The following is a 19,702-nucleotide window of genomic DNA, read 5'->3' on the forward strand; positions in this document are numbered from 1 at the left end:
CGGTTCTGTCAGGCATTGTGGCTGCTCGGATCCTTCCCCTGCTTGGTCTTGCCCAAGATGGCTGCTCTGGGAGCAGCTGAGCATCTTGAATTATAAAGCAATGGATTTCTTGCTACTGCTACAAATTCCCCTAGCTGTAAGCCATCCAACCTTCTAAGTATTCCTTTATATGTGGTTCAGAGTTCTGGCACCATCCCCTGAGCCTGCTTGGTCTGGTATTCTGTGTTGTTGCTGACGGAGCTCTTCACTGCACATCCACCCTCTCTGCTATCTTGTTTGTTCTCTCCTGGTATATGATTCTTGGTTGGCAGTTTTGTTTTTTCTTTCAGAATTTTGTATATGTTTCACCATTGCTTTCTTGCCTGTGTGGTTTCTGTTTAATCTTAATGGCTTGCCTTTGCAGGTAACATTTCTTTTTTCCATAGCTGCTTTTAGGATTCTTTTCTTGTCTTTGATTTTGGAGAGTTTGATTATGCTATGTTTTGGTGATTTTCTTTTGGGGTCTATCCTGCCTGGGGTTCATTCAGCTTCTTGAATACTTCTCATTCTTTATGATGTTAGAGACATTTTCTTCCAACAGCTCTTCGACTATCTTTCCTGTGGTTTTCTTTGTCTCTTCCTGTTCTTTAATTCCAAGCACCTATAGGTTATTCCTCTTCATGTTGTCTCATATGAATCTTAGGCTTTCTTCAGATTTTTTCTTTCTTTTTTCTGCTTGTTCTTCTATCTTAGCAGCATTGAGAGATTTGTTTTCAGACTTGCTGATTTTGGCTTCTATCTCTTCAGTTCTGCTCCTTTGCTCTTTCAGTGTTTTGTCTTTTTCTGATGTTTTAGTTTCCATCATCTGGACCTCTTTTTGCAGGTTTTGTATTGTCTCCAATGCTATATCTATTTTGTTTGATTGTTCCTGTAGTGCTTTCCTGACTTTTACCTTATTTTCCTCAATTTTTTGTAACATTTGGATGCACTTCAATGTCATTCTCCTGAACTTTTTTTCAGGTAATTCCAAAGCCTCTTCTCCCTCCAAAGAAATTTCTTGCTCTTCCTCTTGGTCATTTGTTTGAGCTCCTTTGTCTTGTTTCTGCACATGAGCAGACATTTTCTGCTGCCTTTTAGGCATTGTGTTATATTTGTCTTAATTATATGAATGCATGTTGGTGTATTCTTAGGCACTCGCCAACTGCCTCCTGGTAGGTGTGATCAGGAAATGGGCTTCTCTCTTGGCTGCTCATACAATTCATTTCAGAGTGTTTTTAGTAGGTGTTGATTGTAGATGCTGCTCTGGTGTATAGCAGCTGGTATTGGCTCTTGCCTAGTTTGTGGGGCTTTGTTGTTAGGTGCCATCGAGTTGGCACCAACTCATAGCGACCCTTTGTATAGCAGACTGAATGAAACACTGCCCAGTCCTGGGCCAGCCTCACTACTGTTGCCATGCTTGAGTCCATCGATGCCACCACCTGGCCAATCCATCTCATTGGGGGTCTTAGAGGGTGCAATTGTAGCTTGCCTGTATAGCTGTAGTTGCTGTCTCCTTTCAGGTGAGGCAAGAAAGGAAAGAGTTACCACAAGATAGAAGGTGGATCAAAGAACAAGACTAAAAATGAAAGTCATGAAAACTCGGGGGGGTGGGGAATTATAGAGAGGTACAATAGAACTGGAAAAAGGAGAAAAGGAAAGGAAAAAAATTAACAAACATAATAATATTATAAACAATTACTCATATTTTCCATGTTTTTATGATTTTATTATTAATTTTCTGTTGCCACCTAATGGACTTTTACTTTCAAAGCCACCTGAGAAATTTCACAGTGTTCCCACTGTGCCTCTCTACACAAGTTTTTTTGTAGTTTCCCCTCCTCAAGTCTGTTCAGCTTTTCCTCCTGGTGAGAACCAGCCCAGGGCTGGCCAGACCTGGTTTAGAAGAGACCCCAGGCACAGGCTCTTAATGTTTTCTCCTCTCCCTTTGATCCTCATGCTACAGACTCCCCCATTCATACACACCTATGTCTCTGCAAACTGCTAGAAGGTTTCTGTAATGGGAGTGGCTTCTTGTCCCTCCATGTCTGTATACTCCCATTCAAAATGGCTGTGGCAGGACATATTGGTCGCTCCAAATCAGAAGTAACCTTTTTTCTTGCTTGTGTTCCAAATCTTTCTCCTGGTAAGCACTCGGTCTACTTATTAATCCTTCTATCTGAAGTTCAGAGTTCTGGGATTACCCTCTGAATCTGTTTTGCCTGGTTTTCCATGTTTTTGCTGAAGAGGGTCTGCACAGCCTGTCTGCCTAGTCCTGCATCAAGCCCGCCCTCCTCCACATGTTACCCCTTGAAATTGTTGAACCTTGACCATTTCTTTCTGGCACAGTGACTTTGTATTTCTTCCATCTTCTCTTGATGCTTTTTGCACCTTTCAGTATTTTGCCTATAGAATTCTTCACTACCGCAAGTCGAAGCTTTATTATTTTTTTCAGTACTTTCTTGAGAACTGCAGATCATATTCTTGCCTTTTGGTTTTCTAACTCAAGGTTTTTACACATTTCACTATAAAACTTGAATTTGTTTTCTTGAGCTGCCCTTTGAAAATTTTTGTCCTGCTCTTGTACGTCTTCATTTCTTCTATTGGTTTTAGCATCTCTGTGCTGGAGAGCAAGTTTCATAGCCTCTTCTCATACCCATCTTGGTCTTTTCTTTCTTTCCTGTCTTTTTAATGACCTTTTGCTTTCTTCCTTTATGATGTTCTTGATGTCATCTCCCAACTCTTCTGGTCTTTGGTCATTAGTGTCTAATGCATCAAATCTGTTTTTAACATAGTCTCTAAATGTTAGGTGGGATCTGCTCAAGGTCATATTTTGGCTCCTGTGGACTTGTTTTAATCTCTTTCACCTTCAGCCTGAACTTGAATTTGATCACAGTCTGCCCCTGGCCTTGTTTTGATGATAATAATGAACTTTTCTACCATCTCTTCTTGAAGATGTAATCAATTTGATGTCCACCTCTCTGATCCCACCTCTCTCTTTCTGTATAGCTAGCTAGCTAGTTAGATATTATGTAGAGAATGTGAGTCCTGGCATGGCACTGTAGTATAAGCACTGACTGTTAACTGCAAAATTGACAGTTCAAACTTACTAACCCCTCCTCAGAAACCCTATACAGGGTCTCTGTGAGTTGGAATTAACTCAGTAGTACTTAACAACATATATATGGGTTTTGCTGCTGAAAAACAAACCAGTACCAATAAATAAAAAGTGATGAGTTTGAAAACCTGTAATCTTGTGCTTATAAGTCAAAGAACTTTTGACATCTGGCATTCATTCATTAGAGGATGTTTCAAGAGGCAGAGAAGTAGCAAGTCCCTAGAACTCAAGCCCAGCCAATAGCAGCACTCCCACAGTTGTGATGACCATGACACAATGGCTCTAGGTATTGCCAAGTGTCCCCTGGGAGCAAAATCACCCCTGATTAATGGTCACTGGACACAAATCAGAGGGACATAAATTCACATAGACTGTAGACAGTATATTGACATCTGAACCATTTAGAAATGCTTCTTGCTTTAAAAACAACAACAAAAAAAAGGGCGATAAAATGAACCTCTTTACTGACTGAGAGTCTGCATTGTTTATCTCATTTGTACTGTGCTGCAAATATGTGATTCAGTAGATGTGGGTTGATTGTGCTCACCAAAATACTATGCTGTGAGTTTGGGGGCTCTAATTTTAGTTTTTACCGCCTGCCTTCTTGCCTGTTGGCTGTTGTTTGTGGCTGCTGGAACAGAGATGACAGCTGTCTCTTCTTGCTGTCAATTGTTGGCACTTTCTGACGTGCAGCCTCTGATGTGTAGTGGAATGGGAAAGTCGATAATGAAGTTTGTGAAGATTCTTTAGAGTAATATATATTCCTGCAGCTGCTCAAGAGCCTTAGCTATGCAGTAAACTGTACAGATCTTGTGACACTCTTTTTGTTTACTTCAGGAATGTTTTCTTTCTGAATACATTCATAGATTAGGGCTGTCATAGAATTAGAGAAAGTCTTGGAGACAGTGTAGTACAGATTCTTCCGATTCCCATTTTACAGTCAGGAAGAGTTCCTCTGATGAAGGGCATTGCCCAAGGTCGTGTCTTTTTTATTTCCATGCTAGAGCCTTGCCCACAGTTCTGATCCATAGTCAAGTGCTAGTTCCAATGTAACTGTGGTTCTTAGAATCAGAAAATTGGTATTTGCAGGAGTCCTAACCTCCAAAAGAGGGTTTGGGTATCTGAGCCCATGTCTTTTCTAGTCACTGTAGACTAGCCAGTCTTGCCTTCATTTTCTGAGTATTTATCAGGTCCTGCCATTTCACTGAGTTAGTACTGGAAAGCACTCAGAACAGTGCCTGGCTCCTGGTAAGTACGTTCCTCTGCTGCCTCTGTTGTTCCGGGCGCTAAGGTAGCAATGCTCAGTGATGACACAGCAAGGTGCTTCTTGTTCACATGGAGCTTCCGGTCAAGGCAGAAGAGGGTGGGCAGGCTCGGGGACACTGTCAGCCTACAGCCTTGCATTTTGACCTTCCTTTCAGATGCTCTCTTTACGTGTCGAAAGAACGCCCTGGCCAAGGGCTTGTCCCCCCAGGTAGAGGGTGACTTTGCCATGGCCCCTCGGGACCCTGACCAGGAGGAGTGTGAGGGCCTGCTGCAGCAGTGGCGAGAAGAAGGTTCAAATCAGGCATTCTCAACTGCGAGTGAAGGTCCCCTGGCTGACAAAGGACTGGCGCAGAGCAGCCTGGCACTCTTGATGGATAATCCTGGAGAACAGGATGCTACTTCCGAGGACAAGTGGTCCAACAGGCAGCTGAGTGACCTGCGGGCAGAAGAGAACCTGAGCGAGTCTTTCCCAGAGTTGCTAGAAGAGGAGACGCTGCCAGAGGTCGAGGGCCCCATGTGGGCAGCTGTTCCCATGCAGATGGACCCCCACTATGCAGATTGTGCTGTTCTCCCAATGAGTGCCCTGGCCACAGAGCAGTGGGAAGAGGACCCCGCAGTGGTGGCTTGGAGCATAGCACCGGAGCCTATGCCCCAGGCAGAAACTCCCATCTGGCCCTTTGGGGATCTGGGGCAGTTGCAGCCTCCCTCAGTGGAAATACCCTATCATGGTGAGTCTGGCGACCAGCTCAGTAAGCCAGCAGGGGCAGCACACTGTCTTGTGTAGGGGCAGAACCATTGCTGAAGAGATGGTCTGGTGGGGAGCTCTGTTGCTGCACCCTTTTTCTGAGAATCTCGAGAATTTTGCAGTGTCAGATCCAGAAGGCTTTAGTGGTCATCTCATCCAGCCCACTGGTCTTAGAAATAAAGTAAGCCTGGTACAGAGAGGTAGTAGGACATGGTTACAGTCATACAGCTGGATGGTAGCAGAGCTGAACGCAGGCCTCAGTTCGGGTTCTCCACGCTACTGTTTCTCTGGTGGGAGTCTAAATACTTCCTGAGGTGGGGGTGGGGAGATTCAAGCTGGCAGGTGTCTGGGCTTCCACCAGAATAGCTCCAGTTTTACCTGTGTTAACACATTGGGCTTCCACATAGGATGGAATCTGAAGAAAGAGTACTGTGGTTCAAGTAGATTTGAAATCCACTATGCTGCCCCATGCTATAGGGGTGATACAGAGCCTGGGACACATTGGGTCTCTAGTCCCAGAAGTCTTTCAAGGTTTTTTTTTTGTTGTTATTGTAAAGTGCTGTTAAGTCAGTTCTGACGCACAATGATCTTGTATAGGGTTTCCGAGGAGCAGCTGGTGAGCTTGAACTGCTAACCTTGCAGTTCAAATGGCTTTGCAGTCTGGTGCATTAACTCACAGCGCCACACCAGGACTCCTTTTAAGGTTTAGAGGTCAGAAAACACTAAGGCTGAGTTACTCTAAACATGTCTTTAACCATGCCCTGAGACCCGTGGATGTAACAGATTGAGAGATGATCAGCCTGTAAGTATTTCTGGAGTATCAGCTAGGTGCCAGGTGCTGAGGGTACAGTGGTGACCTTGCTTTGCAGAATCTGCTGTCTAGAATGCTATCAGAGTGATGCTTAGATCAGCACAGGGATGGACGGGTGACAGGGAAGGTGCAAAAATGCATCTTTAGACACGGAATGCCAGGATTAGGAGTGGAGATGGCAGGGCTTCGAGATAACATGTATCTGTCATGGAAGTCTTCCACTCAACCCTTTGCAGAAATCTTGTGGCGAGAATGGGAGGATTTGTCTACCCAGCCAGATGTTCAGGGCCTGGAGGCAAGAGACGGTCCCCAGTTCCAGTTCACTCTCATGTCCTACAACATCCTGGCCCAGGACCTGATGCTGCAGGGCTCCGAGCTCTATCTACACTGCCACCCGGACATCCTCAACTGGAACTATCGTCTGGCAAACCTCATGCAGGAATTCCAGCACTGGGACCCTGATGTGAGTGGGTGTCTCTGTACCTGGGTGGTCTCCACAGTGCTCTTAGCCAGTGAGCACAGCCCAGAGTCGGTGAGGTGAATCGAATCCCATGAATAGAGGTCCGAACTTTCCTGCCTGGAATAAGTGAGTTTTTGGCAGATGCTGCGAAGCATCTCCCGAGGTGCTCACCCTCCTGTATCTTTATGCAAGGAGCAAGACTTGAGTGGTTTGAGAAAGGCACACATCTGATCTCGTCCGCCTGAGTTTGGGCTAGTTCTTGCTCTTAGTGGCACTCTAGGAAGAGTCAGCCCTGTGGGCATATCAGCGTCCCTCCTGGCACTCAAGCCTGTCTCCAGGGGGTGGGAGTCACACTCCAGCATACTGGGTGCTCTGGATATGTTGGAGTGATTGGTTTCCTTGCCATTTTTTCCAGATCCTGTGTCTCCAGGAAGTCCAAGAAGATCATTACTGGGAGCAGCTGGAGCCCTCTCTGAGAATGATGGGTAATGAAGTTCCTGGCAAGCTTGCCAGCCTTTCTGCCTCCAGCCTTGTCTACTCTTCTCTGGAAGACACCATATTTTCTTTGGTCTCAGTAAACTGTCTTACTTGTGAGCTCACGCCTTCCTCTGGTGGGTGAGAAAGAAAGTAGAGTTCTGCAGCTTTTAAAGCACCTCTGACATATATTGCCATTTCATCCATGAGGTAACCAATCCTTTGAGGCTGAGGAGTATTATCTCCATTTTACAAATAAGGAAACGGGTTCTGAGAATTTGTGTGACTTGCTCCAGGTCACTGCAGTAGGTCCAGAACTGCCATCTGTCAATGTTCTTCCTGTCACATGTGCTGCCTCATGCTCTTTCCTGCCTCCTTGCCCCCACTCGGCCATCTGGTTACTGTAAGGGAACCTCAGCAGAACCAAGGACATGACCAGGGCAAGGACCCCCTTACTGAGCAGGTGCAGTGCCTTAGCACACATACCTGGGCTATTGCCACTGGTTGGAGGGGATTCAGGCTTCAGGGACCTTACTCCTTGGCTGGGGTTTTCCTTGCAGGCTTTACCTGTTTCTACAAGAGGAGGACTGGGTGTAAAACGGATGGCTGTGCTGTCTGCTACAAGCCCACCAGATTCCGTCTGCTCTGTGCCAGCCCTGTCGAGTACTTCCGGCCTGGCTTGGAGCTCCTCAATCGGGACAACGTGGGCTTAGTGTTGTTGCTGCAGCCGCTTGTCCCAGAAGGCCTGGGGCAAGTCTCAGTGGCCCCCCTATGTGTGGCAAATACCCACGTCTTGTACAACCCACGCCGGGGTGATGTCAAGTTGGCCCAGATGGCAATTCTGCTGGCTGAAGTGGACAAGGTGGCCAGGCTGTCTGATGGCAGCCACTGCCCCATCATCTTGTGTGGGGACCTGAATTCTGTCCCTGATTCACCTCTCTACAACTTCATCAGGGACGGAGAGCTGCAGTACCATGGGATGCCAGCCTGGAAGGTGAAATGGGGGGGCCGGTGCGGGGCTGGGAAGGAAAGATTCGAGTGTTGGCATCCAGCGCTGCTTCAGCGGCAGGGACCTAGCTACACCGCTCCGGCTCCCTCTCTCTACTGCCTGTTCTGTTGCATGGAAGTTAGGAGCTCTTGAGTGCCTTCGACATCCTGAAAACCTTTCCAGTTTTATCGGGAATCGATTTTTACTCACCAGTAATACATTAATAGATTCCTGTAAGAATTCAGCCATTATTTGAAAAGCCCCCTTAAGTACCCTCTCCCTTTGTGTCAAGTAACCACTCCTAAGTTTGCTGCTGACTTTTCAGGTCATTTTCTGTGCATTGACAGTAATACCTATAGTCCTAGGGTGTTGTAATCACAAGGAACATCTGTTTAGTGCTTACTGTGTGCCAGGAACTGCTTGAAGCACTTACATGTATTTACTCATTGAATTCTCACCGTTTCCATCATTGCTTCCATTGTAGACCTGTGGAAACGAAGGCTCAGAGAAGTTAAGTAATTTGCTCCAGGGCAGGCAGTCTTGCCCCTTGCCTTGTGTCTTAGTTGTCTGGGGCCGCTATCACAGAAAGAACAGAAAGGACAGGGATGTATTTTCTCACAGTTTAGGAGGCTTGGAGTCACAGTTCAGAGCGTTGCTCTAGAGGAAGCTTTCCTCTCTGTTAGCTCTGTTTGCCTCTGATTCCTCGGTGAGCTTCATCTGGTGTGGCATCTATCTTTTCTCATCTCTGCTTGCTGGCCTAATTTGCTCTTTTGTAATTTTAAAGGTAATTTTCTTGAAACACACCCTACACTGATAGGGCCTTGTTAACAGAACCCATTCCCAAATGGGGTTAGAACCACCAGAATAGGGAGTGGACTAGCAGCATACATTTATGGGGGCATAACCCCTGCAAACAGTATGTTCTTGTTGCTTCTAACAGCTAATCAATTCTCTGTGTGTTTTTAAAACTTGATATAAGAGGGGGCTTCAAAAAGTTCATGGAAAATGGATTAAGAGATCATGGAATTTTTCCACAAACTTTTGGAAGCCCCATCATACTATAGGTTTCATTTTTTTAAAACTCAATAATGCATATGGCTCTGTCTTCATTCCTTGTAACTGCTAAAGGGTGACAGTACAGACATGCACTTTTATCATTGTATGTTTACCTCTGCTGATGGGCATTCAGCTTGCTCTGATAGTTTAATTAATATGCCACTTTTGGACTGTTTTTCTCCTGTTTGGATTTACCAATCCAACTGACTACTTGACTTTTGGCAAGGACACACAGTGCCTGGATTCTTGTTGAGCACATTGGGCTTTTATTGTAATGAGGCCACTGAAGTGCCAGCGATGTGTTGCTCTGTGCTCAGACACTGTCCTCATCTAAAAGAGTTCTCATCAAAGAACTCAAGAAATGGCAAAAAGTCTTCACTAAATACCTATCATGTAACACACACTGTTAGGCATAGTGATTAATAGAACTCACTTTGAAGCCAGATAGTCCTGAGTATAAATCTCTGCTCTACCTCTTGGGTAAGTTACTTAACTTCTTTAAGTTGCATTTGCCTCACCTATACATATACTGGGACCTAGTGTCCCTCTGCATGTAAAGTCTTTTCCAATTCCTGGTTCAGAGTAAGCAGTCTATTACTCGTGGTGGTGGTGGTGGTGGTGTGCCGTGGAGTCGGTTCTGACTCATAGTGACCCTGCATAGGGTTTCTGCTGGTGTAAATCTTTATGGGAGCATAAAGCCTCATCTTTCTCCCATGGAATGTCTGGTAGTTTCGAACTGCTGACCTTGAGGTTAGCAAGTCAACTTGTAACCACTACGCTACCAGAGCTCCTTATTAATGGTAATGGTTATTATCAAGATTGGTAATTGTATGTTGTATATATTATGTGTATAGTAGAAGTTATTGAATCCAAGAGAGCGTGTTAAAAATCACAAAGGTAGTAAATGGCCATCAAATTCCAGGTCTGTTTTACTTAAATGACATGTTGAAAATAGATACCCTTAACGACAGGGTTTGTGTCTATCACCACTCTATTCCCAGCACTTAGTGTCTTGCACTTGGCATTCAAATATCTGTTGTTGTTAAATGAAATAAAGGGAATTTTGCTATCCACGTTGGAGATATGCAGATGACTGATGTTGGCGAATGTTTCCCCTACTACGTTCTGTCCACTCCCAGGCTGCTCATTGGCTTTGACCGAGGATGGTGACATAGATACGGTAAAGTGCTTTGGTGCATTTCCAATTTGGTTTAAGCCTGTGGTGTCCCCATAGTCGGTTTACGATGCTAGATCTTGACCCAGATGACTTAATTATCAGGAGAACCCCTTTCCCATTACCAATGAAAGCCCTGAAAGTTGTTATCCCTTCTGGAGAATTGCGTACATCTTTTTTGAGGTGAACATGAGGGGACAAGTTTGTCAGTCTGCTCCCCTAGACTGCTCACACACCTCACTCTCTTAGCCCTTATCCATGTTCCATGGACATTTCAGTGCTTTCTAGTGAACAGATCGTGGTTTCCATTAGTGCCTTAGTTTGTAGCCTTCACCTGAAGCTTGTCTGGCTTGCTTGTATCACGTATAATTTAGAGAGAGTGTGATGGTGTGAGGGTATTATTTGTCTGCATGTCCCGAAGCATGGGCTTTTATTTCCTTTTCCCACCTTAGTTTCCTCATTCCCACCCTGCTCTTTCCTTGTAGGTTTCTGGGCAGGAAGACTTCTCCCATCAGCTTTATCAGAGGAAGCTGCAGGCCCCACTATGGCCTATCTCCTTGGGCATCACTGATTCATGTCAGTATGTCTCCTCCTGTCAGCCCAACAGATCAGGTAAGCACACACCACATTCTTGGTTGACTGCCCACAGTCCCATTTTGAAAGAAAACTGGCTCTTCAATGACAAGAGAAAGTGTCAGTCCCTTGAATGAGCCAGTCCCTTGTTTTTCTCACTGTCCTGATGCATACTCAGTGAAATATACAACTTTGACTCGTATCGACTGGAACACCTCCTTGTCTTCAGAGCCCTCCTCCGTGTCCCTGTGCCAGAAGCTTCTTGGTACTAAGGAGGTCCCAGCATATGGTGCCTCTTTCTCTCACGCTTTTCCTGGTTGACAGAGAGACGCAAGTATAGCCGAGACTTCCTCTTACATTTCCGCTTCTGCAACATTGCTTGTCAGCGACCAACAGGACTAGTTCTCATGGAAGGAGTGACAGACACTAAACCAGGTAATGGAGTCTAAGCCATTTTCTTGGTGTTCTTTTCTCCTCAACCCCTGATAATTATCAGCCATGTGCTTTCCTAGGTTTTTTTTCTGGATATAATTCTTTGAGTTCAGCTTTTGGTAATAATTATTGTTAGGAGAAAGGTTGACTGAGTTCGTCATATATGTGTACAGATGTGCACTAAAGAGACCCTGTGCCAGTTACTACCTTTTCAAACTTTAAGGTGCTAATAACTAGTGTGCTTATAGTATATAAGGAGCCCTAGGAATGTGGTGGGGTAAGTGTAGGGCTAACCAAAAGGTCGGTGGCTCAGAGTGATGGATGGGTACACTGTGAGGCCTAAACAATTCTTGTTTCATCTACAAGAACAGATGCACAAATTATGATGGAAGCTTCTCTGAACCTGCTTCGGTCCTAGGAGGTAGTGGAGGAAGAAATGATCAGGGATTCCAACCGTGTTGTGTTAAGCAATCTGCTCAAGTGGCAGAAGGAGATGTGATACTCACTTCGAGCTGCATAACTCCTTTGGCTGCGGAAAAGTAAAGATGAAAAGGACTTCTTTATGATCCTGTGTCATAAGGAAGATTCTTGTTAATTGGAATGTATACTCATATGTGTCCTCCCTTTAGATAAACTTTGTATCGATGTCAGATGTAGGAGAACCTCAACTAGTTCAAAACTAAGTAGCCCAAAGGAAACCAGTTTGGATCTATGCAAAATACTACAAAAAAAAAAAGGGGGGGCTACGAGAAAAAGAGCAGATGGGAGAACAATTAGGCAGGTTTGCATGGACTAAGTGGGACAGGTAAGTAATGATGTATGCACAACCTTGGAACAAACAACAGGGCTCTGGGATACAGGGATTGAGACATGGTTGGAATGGGGAAAAGGGGGGAAATAATATTAAGATGATTGGCTGTCTTTTGAATCTTGGTTTCCTAAAAGAAAAGTGTTTATCTTTTCACTTTTCAGGATGTTAGAGAAATTTTCTTCCAGCAGTTCTTCAACTATTTTCTCTGTGGACTTGTGTGGTTCTTCTTGTTCTGGAATGCCGATAATTATTAAGTTATTCTTCTTCATGTTGTCCAACATGAGTCTTAGGCCTTCTTCATATTTTTTTTATCCTTTTTTTCTGTTTGCTCTTCTGTCTTAGTGGTATTGAGAGATTTGGTTCTGCCTTCCATCTCTTCTGTTCTGCTCCTTTACCCTTTCAGGGTATTGTCTATTTCTGATATTCTATTATTGATCATTTGGACCTCTTTCTGTAGGTTTTGAATAGTTTCCAAAGCTGTTTCTATCTTATTTTATTGTTCCTGTAGTGTTTCCTGATTTTTTTCCTTATTTTTCTCAACTCCATTGTAAAGTGTTTTGAAACATTTTATAATAATATTTCTGAATTCCTTCTTAGGCATTTCCAAGGCCTGCCCACCTTCTAGAATGGAGTCCAGATCTACCTCTAGGTCATTTGTCTCAGACACTTTATCTTGTTTCTGGACATGTGCTGATATGGTCATCTGCTTTTGCTTCTTGGACATGTTTAGTGTCTATCTGTGGGCTTAATACTTAATTGAGTATGTATTTTGTTATTTTTTATGCTTTCTGATTGCTTCCAGGTAGATGTGATCAGGATGTGGGCTTCCCTTTTCACTCTTCTTATTGCTTAACTCAGAGTAACTTTCACAGGTGTTGTCTGCCTCCCTGGTATATGGCAGTTGGTATTGGTTCTTACCTGGATTTTGGTGTTTTACAGAGTGTGATTATAGCTTGACTACATGACGGCAGCAAGGAGCTCTGGTAGCGTACTGGTTACAAATGGGGTTGCGAACCTTAAGGTTAGCAGTTTGAAACTACCAGCCGCTCCACGGGAGAGAGATGAGGCTTTCTGCTCCCGTGAAGATTTACAGCCTCGGAAATCCTGTACAGGGTAGCTATGGGTCGGAACCGACTTGATGGCACTTAACAACAACAACATATGGCGGCAGCAGTTGCGGACTCTTCTTGGGTAATATAGGGAGAGAAAGTCCCCCAAAGGTAGAAGAGGGAGCATAAAACAGCAAAACAGCAACAGCGAAGAAAAAAAAAAATCACCTTTTAAGTATTCCTATCTATGTGATTCTGAGTTTTGGGACTTTGCCCTGAATCTGCTTTGCCTGGTATTCTGTGGTATTGCTGACAGCGAACCTCACTGCACCTCCACCATAGCCACCATCAAGCCCTGCCTCCCCCTCAAGTTACTTGTAAAAGTCAAGATAATCTCATATTAATCTGGTTGTGGACATCTTAACATGAATATTCAACTCAAGAGGAGATTTTTCTTGAGCAAGTCCTCAAGGAAAAGAGGGATAGGTCAAGAATTTTATGCCCAACCAAATGAGTATGCATGCATAAAGGAAACAGACAAAAGGTTTTGAACATGCAAAAATAGAAAGAATATAGGTTTCATGAGCCTTTCTTCACAGAATAGTGTCCAGTATACTGCTGGAAGGTGAGCCCCCTTGGTTGGGAAACACTACAAACGGTCACAACTTTGGACTGGAGCATACCAACTATCATGAGGAGACAGCACAGGATTGTTCCGTTATTACTCAGCTCACTGTGAGTCGAACCTATCTTGATGAAAACGACTAATTTCTTAAAGAAATTATTAGAGGAATGACTAAGTCATCCAAGCAATAACTAAATAAAATTTGCTATACATAATATATATATATATATTTATGAGTCCTGGTGTGGCGCTGCGGGTTCATGCGCTGGACTGCAAGGTCAGTTTGAACCATAAGATCGGTGGTTCAAGCTCACCAACTGCTCCTTGGAAACGTATACAGGGTTGCTATGGGTCGGAACTGACTCGATGTCCCTTAATAACACAACAGTATATATAATAAAAAGAGTGATGGTGAGCTCTGAATTCCTTTTTTTTCATGTAGGAATTTGATTTGAATTGGCATTTTGCACAGAGGAGTGAGCATTTCAATGGCTTTACTGTTCTAAGGTTATGTAAAAGTTTAAAGTCAGTCACTATATCCCACATAGGTAATTTCACATTAAGAAAGGGTTATTAAAAAATATATTTATCAGTGCTGTTCTTGAATGAAGCATCAAATAAACATTTCAATTTAATAAAATTAAACCTAGCAACTTTAATACATAATGACAACCATTTTGTAAGTAGAACAAAAATCACTACATGAGCATATATAGTTTTGAAAATACTGCAAGATAATAGCATTCTTACCAAAATAGAGATTACATTTTGATAAATACGCATGTCCTTGAATTTGTTCAGAAGTCCTACCCAGAATTGTACAGTCTCTTCTTGTTACATGCTGCCGAGTTGGTTCTTACTCATAGCTACCCTGTGTAGGGTTTCTGAGGAGTGGCTGGTGAGTTTGAGCCGCCAACCTGCAGTCCAGTGCTTATCCTACAGCACCACACCAGGACTTTGGTCAGTGTCTTAAAGAATCCTAAATGTTAAAACCTGCAAAGAGACTATAATGTGAGAGCTCTTTTTTCTAGAAGATTGCTCATCAGTACTAACAAATCATAGTTCCAGTTTAATAAGTCTCATGTGTACATGGTAATGCGCCAACCTGACTCTGACATTGACTTTACCAAGAAGCACCTGCGTGCAGAAGGCGGCGGTCTGATGTTCCACAAACCGGCACTGCGCCACAAGAGAGCATTTGGTATCACCTGAGCATTATAATTAAAACACTGTGATTCTTTCCTCCCAACTCCCACTGTGGCAACAGAGTTCACAAGTAGGCAATCTCAATTTCAAATTCCCTTCTTGCTAACATTTTCAAACACGAATGATTTCTTCTGTCCACTCTTTGTTTCTCAAAGACACTAAAAAAGGTCACCATGTTTTCTTTCTCATAAGCACTGTTCATACTGAACCCTGGAGCTTCAAGTCCTACTTTTGACAGGTGAGAGCAGACCCTGTGCCCAAATAGGAAAAACTCTTGGTAATAGATGATTTCTATTTATAAACTGACCAGAGGGCCACAGAGCAAAGGTTTTTTAAGTAGGAAAATCCTTACTTCAGTTTCTAAGCAGAAAAGTTCTGAATCCCACGTGGCCAGTGGGCCAGGCATGATGTAACATATTACCCTCTTCCCAAGTGTTTGCAGAAGAACTTGCTCCCTTGGCTGCTACCGATGTTGATGGGCCCAGGATAATGTTGCAGCTCTTGTGGAGGGAGCGCTGGAGCTCTGGCTAATGTGGCCTAGTGGGGCAGCCTGTGGAACTGCCAGAATGGTGCTGTCTGTATCAGGTGCTGCATGGTCAGAATGAGTGCTGAGGGTGGTGATGGAAACCACTGTCAATAAATATCCCACTATGATGTTTCTGGCATGTTGTAATGATAAAGCAGAGATGCAACTCAAAATGAAGCTATTTGTGTCAGGATTGTTTATATTTCAAATAAGAAAGCATCAGCAACCACATAGCAAAACTACAAGATAAAACAGAGTAGTAGGAAATGGCGGTAGACTCAATCTGTAACAGATTAAGTGTGTGAAAGACAAGTTAAGGGTCGTGGAAGACGTGTGCTAAATCTCATTGCCTTTATCAAACTCTGAACCTTGAAAGCAGAAGGAATACAGTTTTTCAAGTAGCTGTAGAAAATTCCTAAGAATTGACCACCTGAAACCCTGTACAGGGTCGCTATGGGTCGGACCCGACTCGATGGCACTTAACAACAACAACAATTCGATCATAAAGAAAACCTCAATAAATTGCACACAGTAAATGGAGTGTCGTCAGCTTTCTCTCATAGCACATGTGGTGAAACTGGAAATGGAAAACAAAAAAGACAACATCATCGAGAACATAAACAACTTCTGGATCAAAGAGGAACTTTAAATGAAAACTGCAGAATAGCTAGACGAACAGTATATTTGTGGGAGATAGCTAAAATAGTGCTCAGTGAAAATTCATAGAATTATATAAAAAAGGATGGCAATAAATTAATTAAGCATCCAACTCAAGAAGGTGCATTCCTTCAAAAGCACCAGACCAGAAGGATATCATTAAACCTTTAAATAAACTGCAATTCCATTACTATTTGAATGGTTAACAGAGGGAGAAAGTGGCCAATTGATTTTTTTTTTTTCCAATTGTGACCTGAGTGATAGTTTACATGGAAGAACATTGGCTTTACAACATTGTTTTATTGCAGTGATTACAGTCTCCTCCGTGCATCATCATTCAACAGGATTTGCTTCCATTCCCTCTGTTTGTCCTTTTTTCTTTGTGGGTGGCTTTGGGTGGGGGTCGTACACAAAAACACTTAGGAATATATAATAATTTAAACAACCAAAGGGCACATTCTGCAAGCCTGTGTCCTGGCCGCCAGCACTCAGTCCCTCTCTTTCTATGAGTCTAGAATCCTCAGCTGCTCCCTCTCTCCGTGTCCTCATCTCTTCTTCCATCTCTGGTGTCGCTGCCTCTCTATATAGGGTCCCACATTCTGCTTGTGCTCTTCTTGATGGTCCTAGGGTCCTCTGTTTCTGGACTGTAAGATTAACTATTCCCCCATTTATATTGCAAAACTTCTACCTGTATAGGCAATTGTAATTCATTGTGATAACAACTACTCACTATTGAATCGTAAGAATCTTATTCCCATCTCTTTTTACCAATCCTATATAGACAAGATGAAAACTATTCAGTGGGGATTCTCACCCTCCCCTGCATACTCTGAGACTAAACTCCTTGAAAGTGTGTAAAAATAGAACTGGGATGAGACCTGTTTGAGCCCATCTTTTTGACTACTGTGACAGTCCCGCTTACATTTCGTTCGATTGTTTGTAAGGTCACCATGTGTCCCCATCAACTCTGTGGGAACTAACAACAGTATATGTATGTATGTTTGTATGTTTGTACATGTGTACATATATGTGCATATGTGTATGTGTGAGTCCTGGTGTGGTGCTGTAGGATCAGCACTGGACTACAAGGTCGGTTTGAGCTTCAGGGTCGGTGGTTCCAACTCACCAGCTGTTCCTGGAAGCCCTGTACAGTGTTGGAACTGACTCGATGACACTTAACCACAACAAACAACATACATATTAAGATGTGTCATAGAAAATCTCCAGGATTTGGGAGCGTTGGTTGTGTCTAGAAGGGAGAGTTGGGAGGCGTGAGGACAGGAGTGAGAGGATGACTTTTCACTGATATTTTCCTCTGTATTTCCATTTTCTTTACTTTGTGGTTGTATTACCTAGTCTAAGAAGTCAATTTAAATTTTAAAAAGATTGGTGCTGAGCCAAGGCAGACCATGTCTGTCAGAGACTTCTGTGTCTGTCCTTCTGAAGTTCTGGGCTTTGGTTCTTTGCCTTCTTCCTTGCTTCCCCTTCTCCCTTTCTATTTCCCCTCCTGGACCAAACCAGAGAAGGGTCTGAGAAGGAGCCAGGTGAGGGCTCTGACCCTGCTTCATAGTCTGTGGGTAATAAAACCTTTTCTCTTTGGTCCTCTATAGAGCGGCCTGCTGGCTGGGCTGAGTCCGTCCCTGAGGAAGGCACATCCGAGCCTGAGCCGGCCTTTCCCAGGTAATCTTCCTTCTAGTTTCCCCTCTACTTCCTGTTAGGTGCCTTACCTGAGGCTGACTTTAGGGAGCGCCCTCTTCTCCCAACACCTAAGATGACTGAGTGGTTCCCAGGTGTGCAGGGGGGAACCCTCAGGAGAGCATGCTGAGTAGCCTTCATCAGGTAGCTGGTGGAGAGTGAGGAGGATCAGGGAGATGGCCTAAAGGTGTCTGTTTCTAACAGAGAATCTCTGCCTCTCGTGAATGTGCTGAGATGGAGGCATTTGGGAACATCCCGTAAACAATTTCAAAAAGCCCACAGAGAAAGTGACTGACATCTTCCTCTACCCCTGTAGGACTGTTGGCACCATCCAGCATTGCCTCCACCTGACCTCAGTGTACACCCACTTCCTGCCCCAGCATGGCCGCCCAGAGGTCACCACGATGCCCTTGGGTGTTGGTACCACAGTGGATTACATCTTCTTCTCAGCTGAGTCCTGCGAGAATGGGCACACGACTGGTAAGCCTGTTGGATCTTCAGGTCCTGGAGGTGACCCTGAGGGTCCCTGGGAATTTGGGTGGAGGGTCCAGGAGCAGAGTTGATTCTGTCCCTAGTGACCCTGTGGGACAGAGGAGAGCTGCCCCATGGGGTTTCAAGGCTGTAATCCTTATTGAAGTAGACTGCCACAGCTTTTTCCTAAGGTGGGTTTGAACCACACTGACCTTTCAGTTAGCAAGTGACTGCTTAGCTGCAGTACCATCAGGGCTCCTCTTGGTTAGGTTAGCGACCTTATTTCCTGTCTCCTCACCCCAGGGCAGTAGTCACAGAGCCTTGCCATCCACTAACCCCATGCCTATTTTGTTTATCGAACTCTGTTTTAATGTGTGAATTAATTGCCTGCATTTAAAGTTGAGGTGTTTATTTTTTTTTAAATCTAGATTTCCAGCTTCTTCTGGAAAATCAGAAGGTCTTGTAACACTGGGCCTGGGCAAAGACTTTCCAGTTTGTCACAGGCCCCCTGAGCCCACCTTGCTTCACTCACTGATAATGGCATGGGGATCTCTGAGAGAAGGAGGCCTCCTCAGGCAGAGGAGGAGGTGAGGGCGAGCGGGGCAGTGAGCGTCAGGCAGCGTGCCTGTACTGTAGCATCTCTACCCACTGGACTCCACTTTGTGTCGCAGATCGCAGGCTTTACCGAGATGGAACCCTCAAGCTCCTGGGCCGCCTCTCCCTCCTCTCTGAAGAGATTCTCTGGGCTGCCAATGGCTTACCCAACCCCTTCTGCTCTTCAGACCACCTCTGCTTACTGGCCAGCTTCGGGATGGAAGTCAGCGCCCCATGATGGGGCTATCAGGGGAAGAGGGCTGCTCTTCCAGAAGAGCTCACTGGATCGAGACTGTGGAAATATCCCATGCTTCTGGAAACTTAGATCCAAGAAACTGAAGTCCCCTCCCCTCCCCTTTGTTCCCTACTGCTCCATGGTTAGATTTCTCCCAGGTGGTCTCTGCCCCACCCAGCCTCTTCCTAATCCTGTGCCACATACTCAGTGGCCCTGGGAGAGGCAGAAGGGGGGTTTGCCCTTCCTTCCATGTATCCAGCGCTCCCCCTTGATTTTTAATTACCAGGGTTGCGGGAGCTATTGATCTCATTGGTTGTTTGCTTTCAGGCCGTTTCTTGGGACCTTCTGACCCGAACTTCTCCCTGCCTTCATGATTGCTGGGCCCAGCTCTCTTGCCCAGCATGCACTTGTGAGCTGTGTGTGGTGCATGTGTTGTCTTGGGGTGGAGGTGCTCTGTGTCCAGCCATGGCTGCCTCTGACCAGTCCTATTTCACACTGGGCTGTGGTCCCAGAGACAGGTGATGGGCTGGAACTCTAGTACATGCTGCCAGGCAGCAGCAAGGGCGTTGACCATTCTCTCTCTCTCAAGCCTGTGTTTCCATAGGCATGCATCATGCCAACCAGGGCATAATCCCACAGCCTGGAGCAGAGATCCAGGGATGTACCACCTCCCCAGTTAGCTCTGGGCCTCTGGTCCAGAGCCCTCAGACCTGGCGTGCAT

The 19,702-nt window shown here is 44.7% G+C and overlaps 1 protein-coding gene across 1 annotated transcript; it reads left to right on the forward strand.

The window, feature by feature from the left end:
- The first annotated feature begins 4,430 nt into the window (after positions 1 to 4,430).
- On the forward strand, positions 4,431 to 19,352 carry ANGEL1 (angel homolog 1 (Drosophila)). The gene is made up of 9 exons (XM_006864792.1): positions 4,431 to 5,127; positions 6,192 to 6,418; positions 6,831 to 6,900; positions 7,450 to 7,883; positions 10,593 to 10,719; positions 11,005 to 11,115; positions 17,597 to 17,666; positions 17,998 to 18,161; positions 18,824 to 19,352. The coding sequence occupies exons 1-9, from the start codon at positions 4,431 to 4,433 to the stop codon at positions 18,982 to 18,984; spliced, it is 2,061 nt and encodes a 686-aa protein (XP_006864854.1). The 3' UTR covers positions 18,985 to 19,352.
- Positions 19,353 to 19,702: the final 350 nt, after the last annotated feature.

Source organism: Chrysochloris asiatica, unplaced genomic scaffold, assembly GCF_000296735.1.
Source record: "Chrysochloris asiatica unplaced genomic scaffold, ChrAsi1.0 scaffold00070, whole genome shotgun sequence".
Classification (NCBI taxonomy): Eukaryota; Metazoa; Chordata; class Mammalia; order Afrosoricida; family Chrysochloridae; genus Chrysochloris; species Chrysochloris asiatica.

Excerpts from the sequence above, each read along its gene's own strand:
- ANGEL1 (XM_006864792.1), top strand. The coding sequence starts at position 4,431 with ATGCTCAGTGATGACACAGCAAGGTGCTTCTTGTTCACATGGAGCTTC. Across the intron at positions 6,901-7,449 it reads GCCCTCTCTGAGAATGATGG|GCTTTACCTGTTTCTACAAG; the intron begins GTAATGAAGTTC and ends TTTTCCTTGCAG. Across the intron at positions 17,667-17,997 it reads CCTGAGCCGGCCTTTCCCAG|GACTGTTGGCACCATCCAGC; the intron begins GTAATCTTCCTT and ends CTACCCCTGTAG.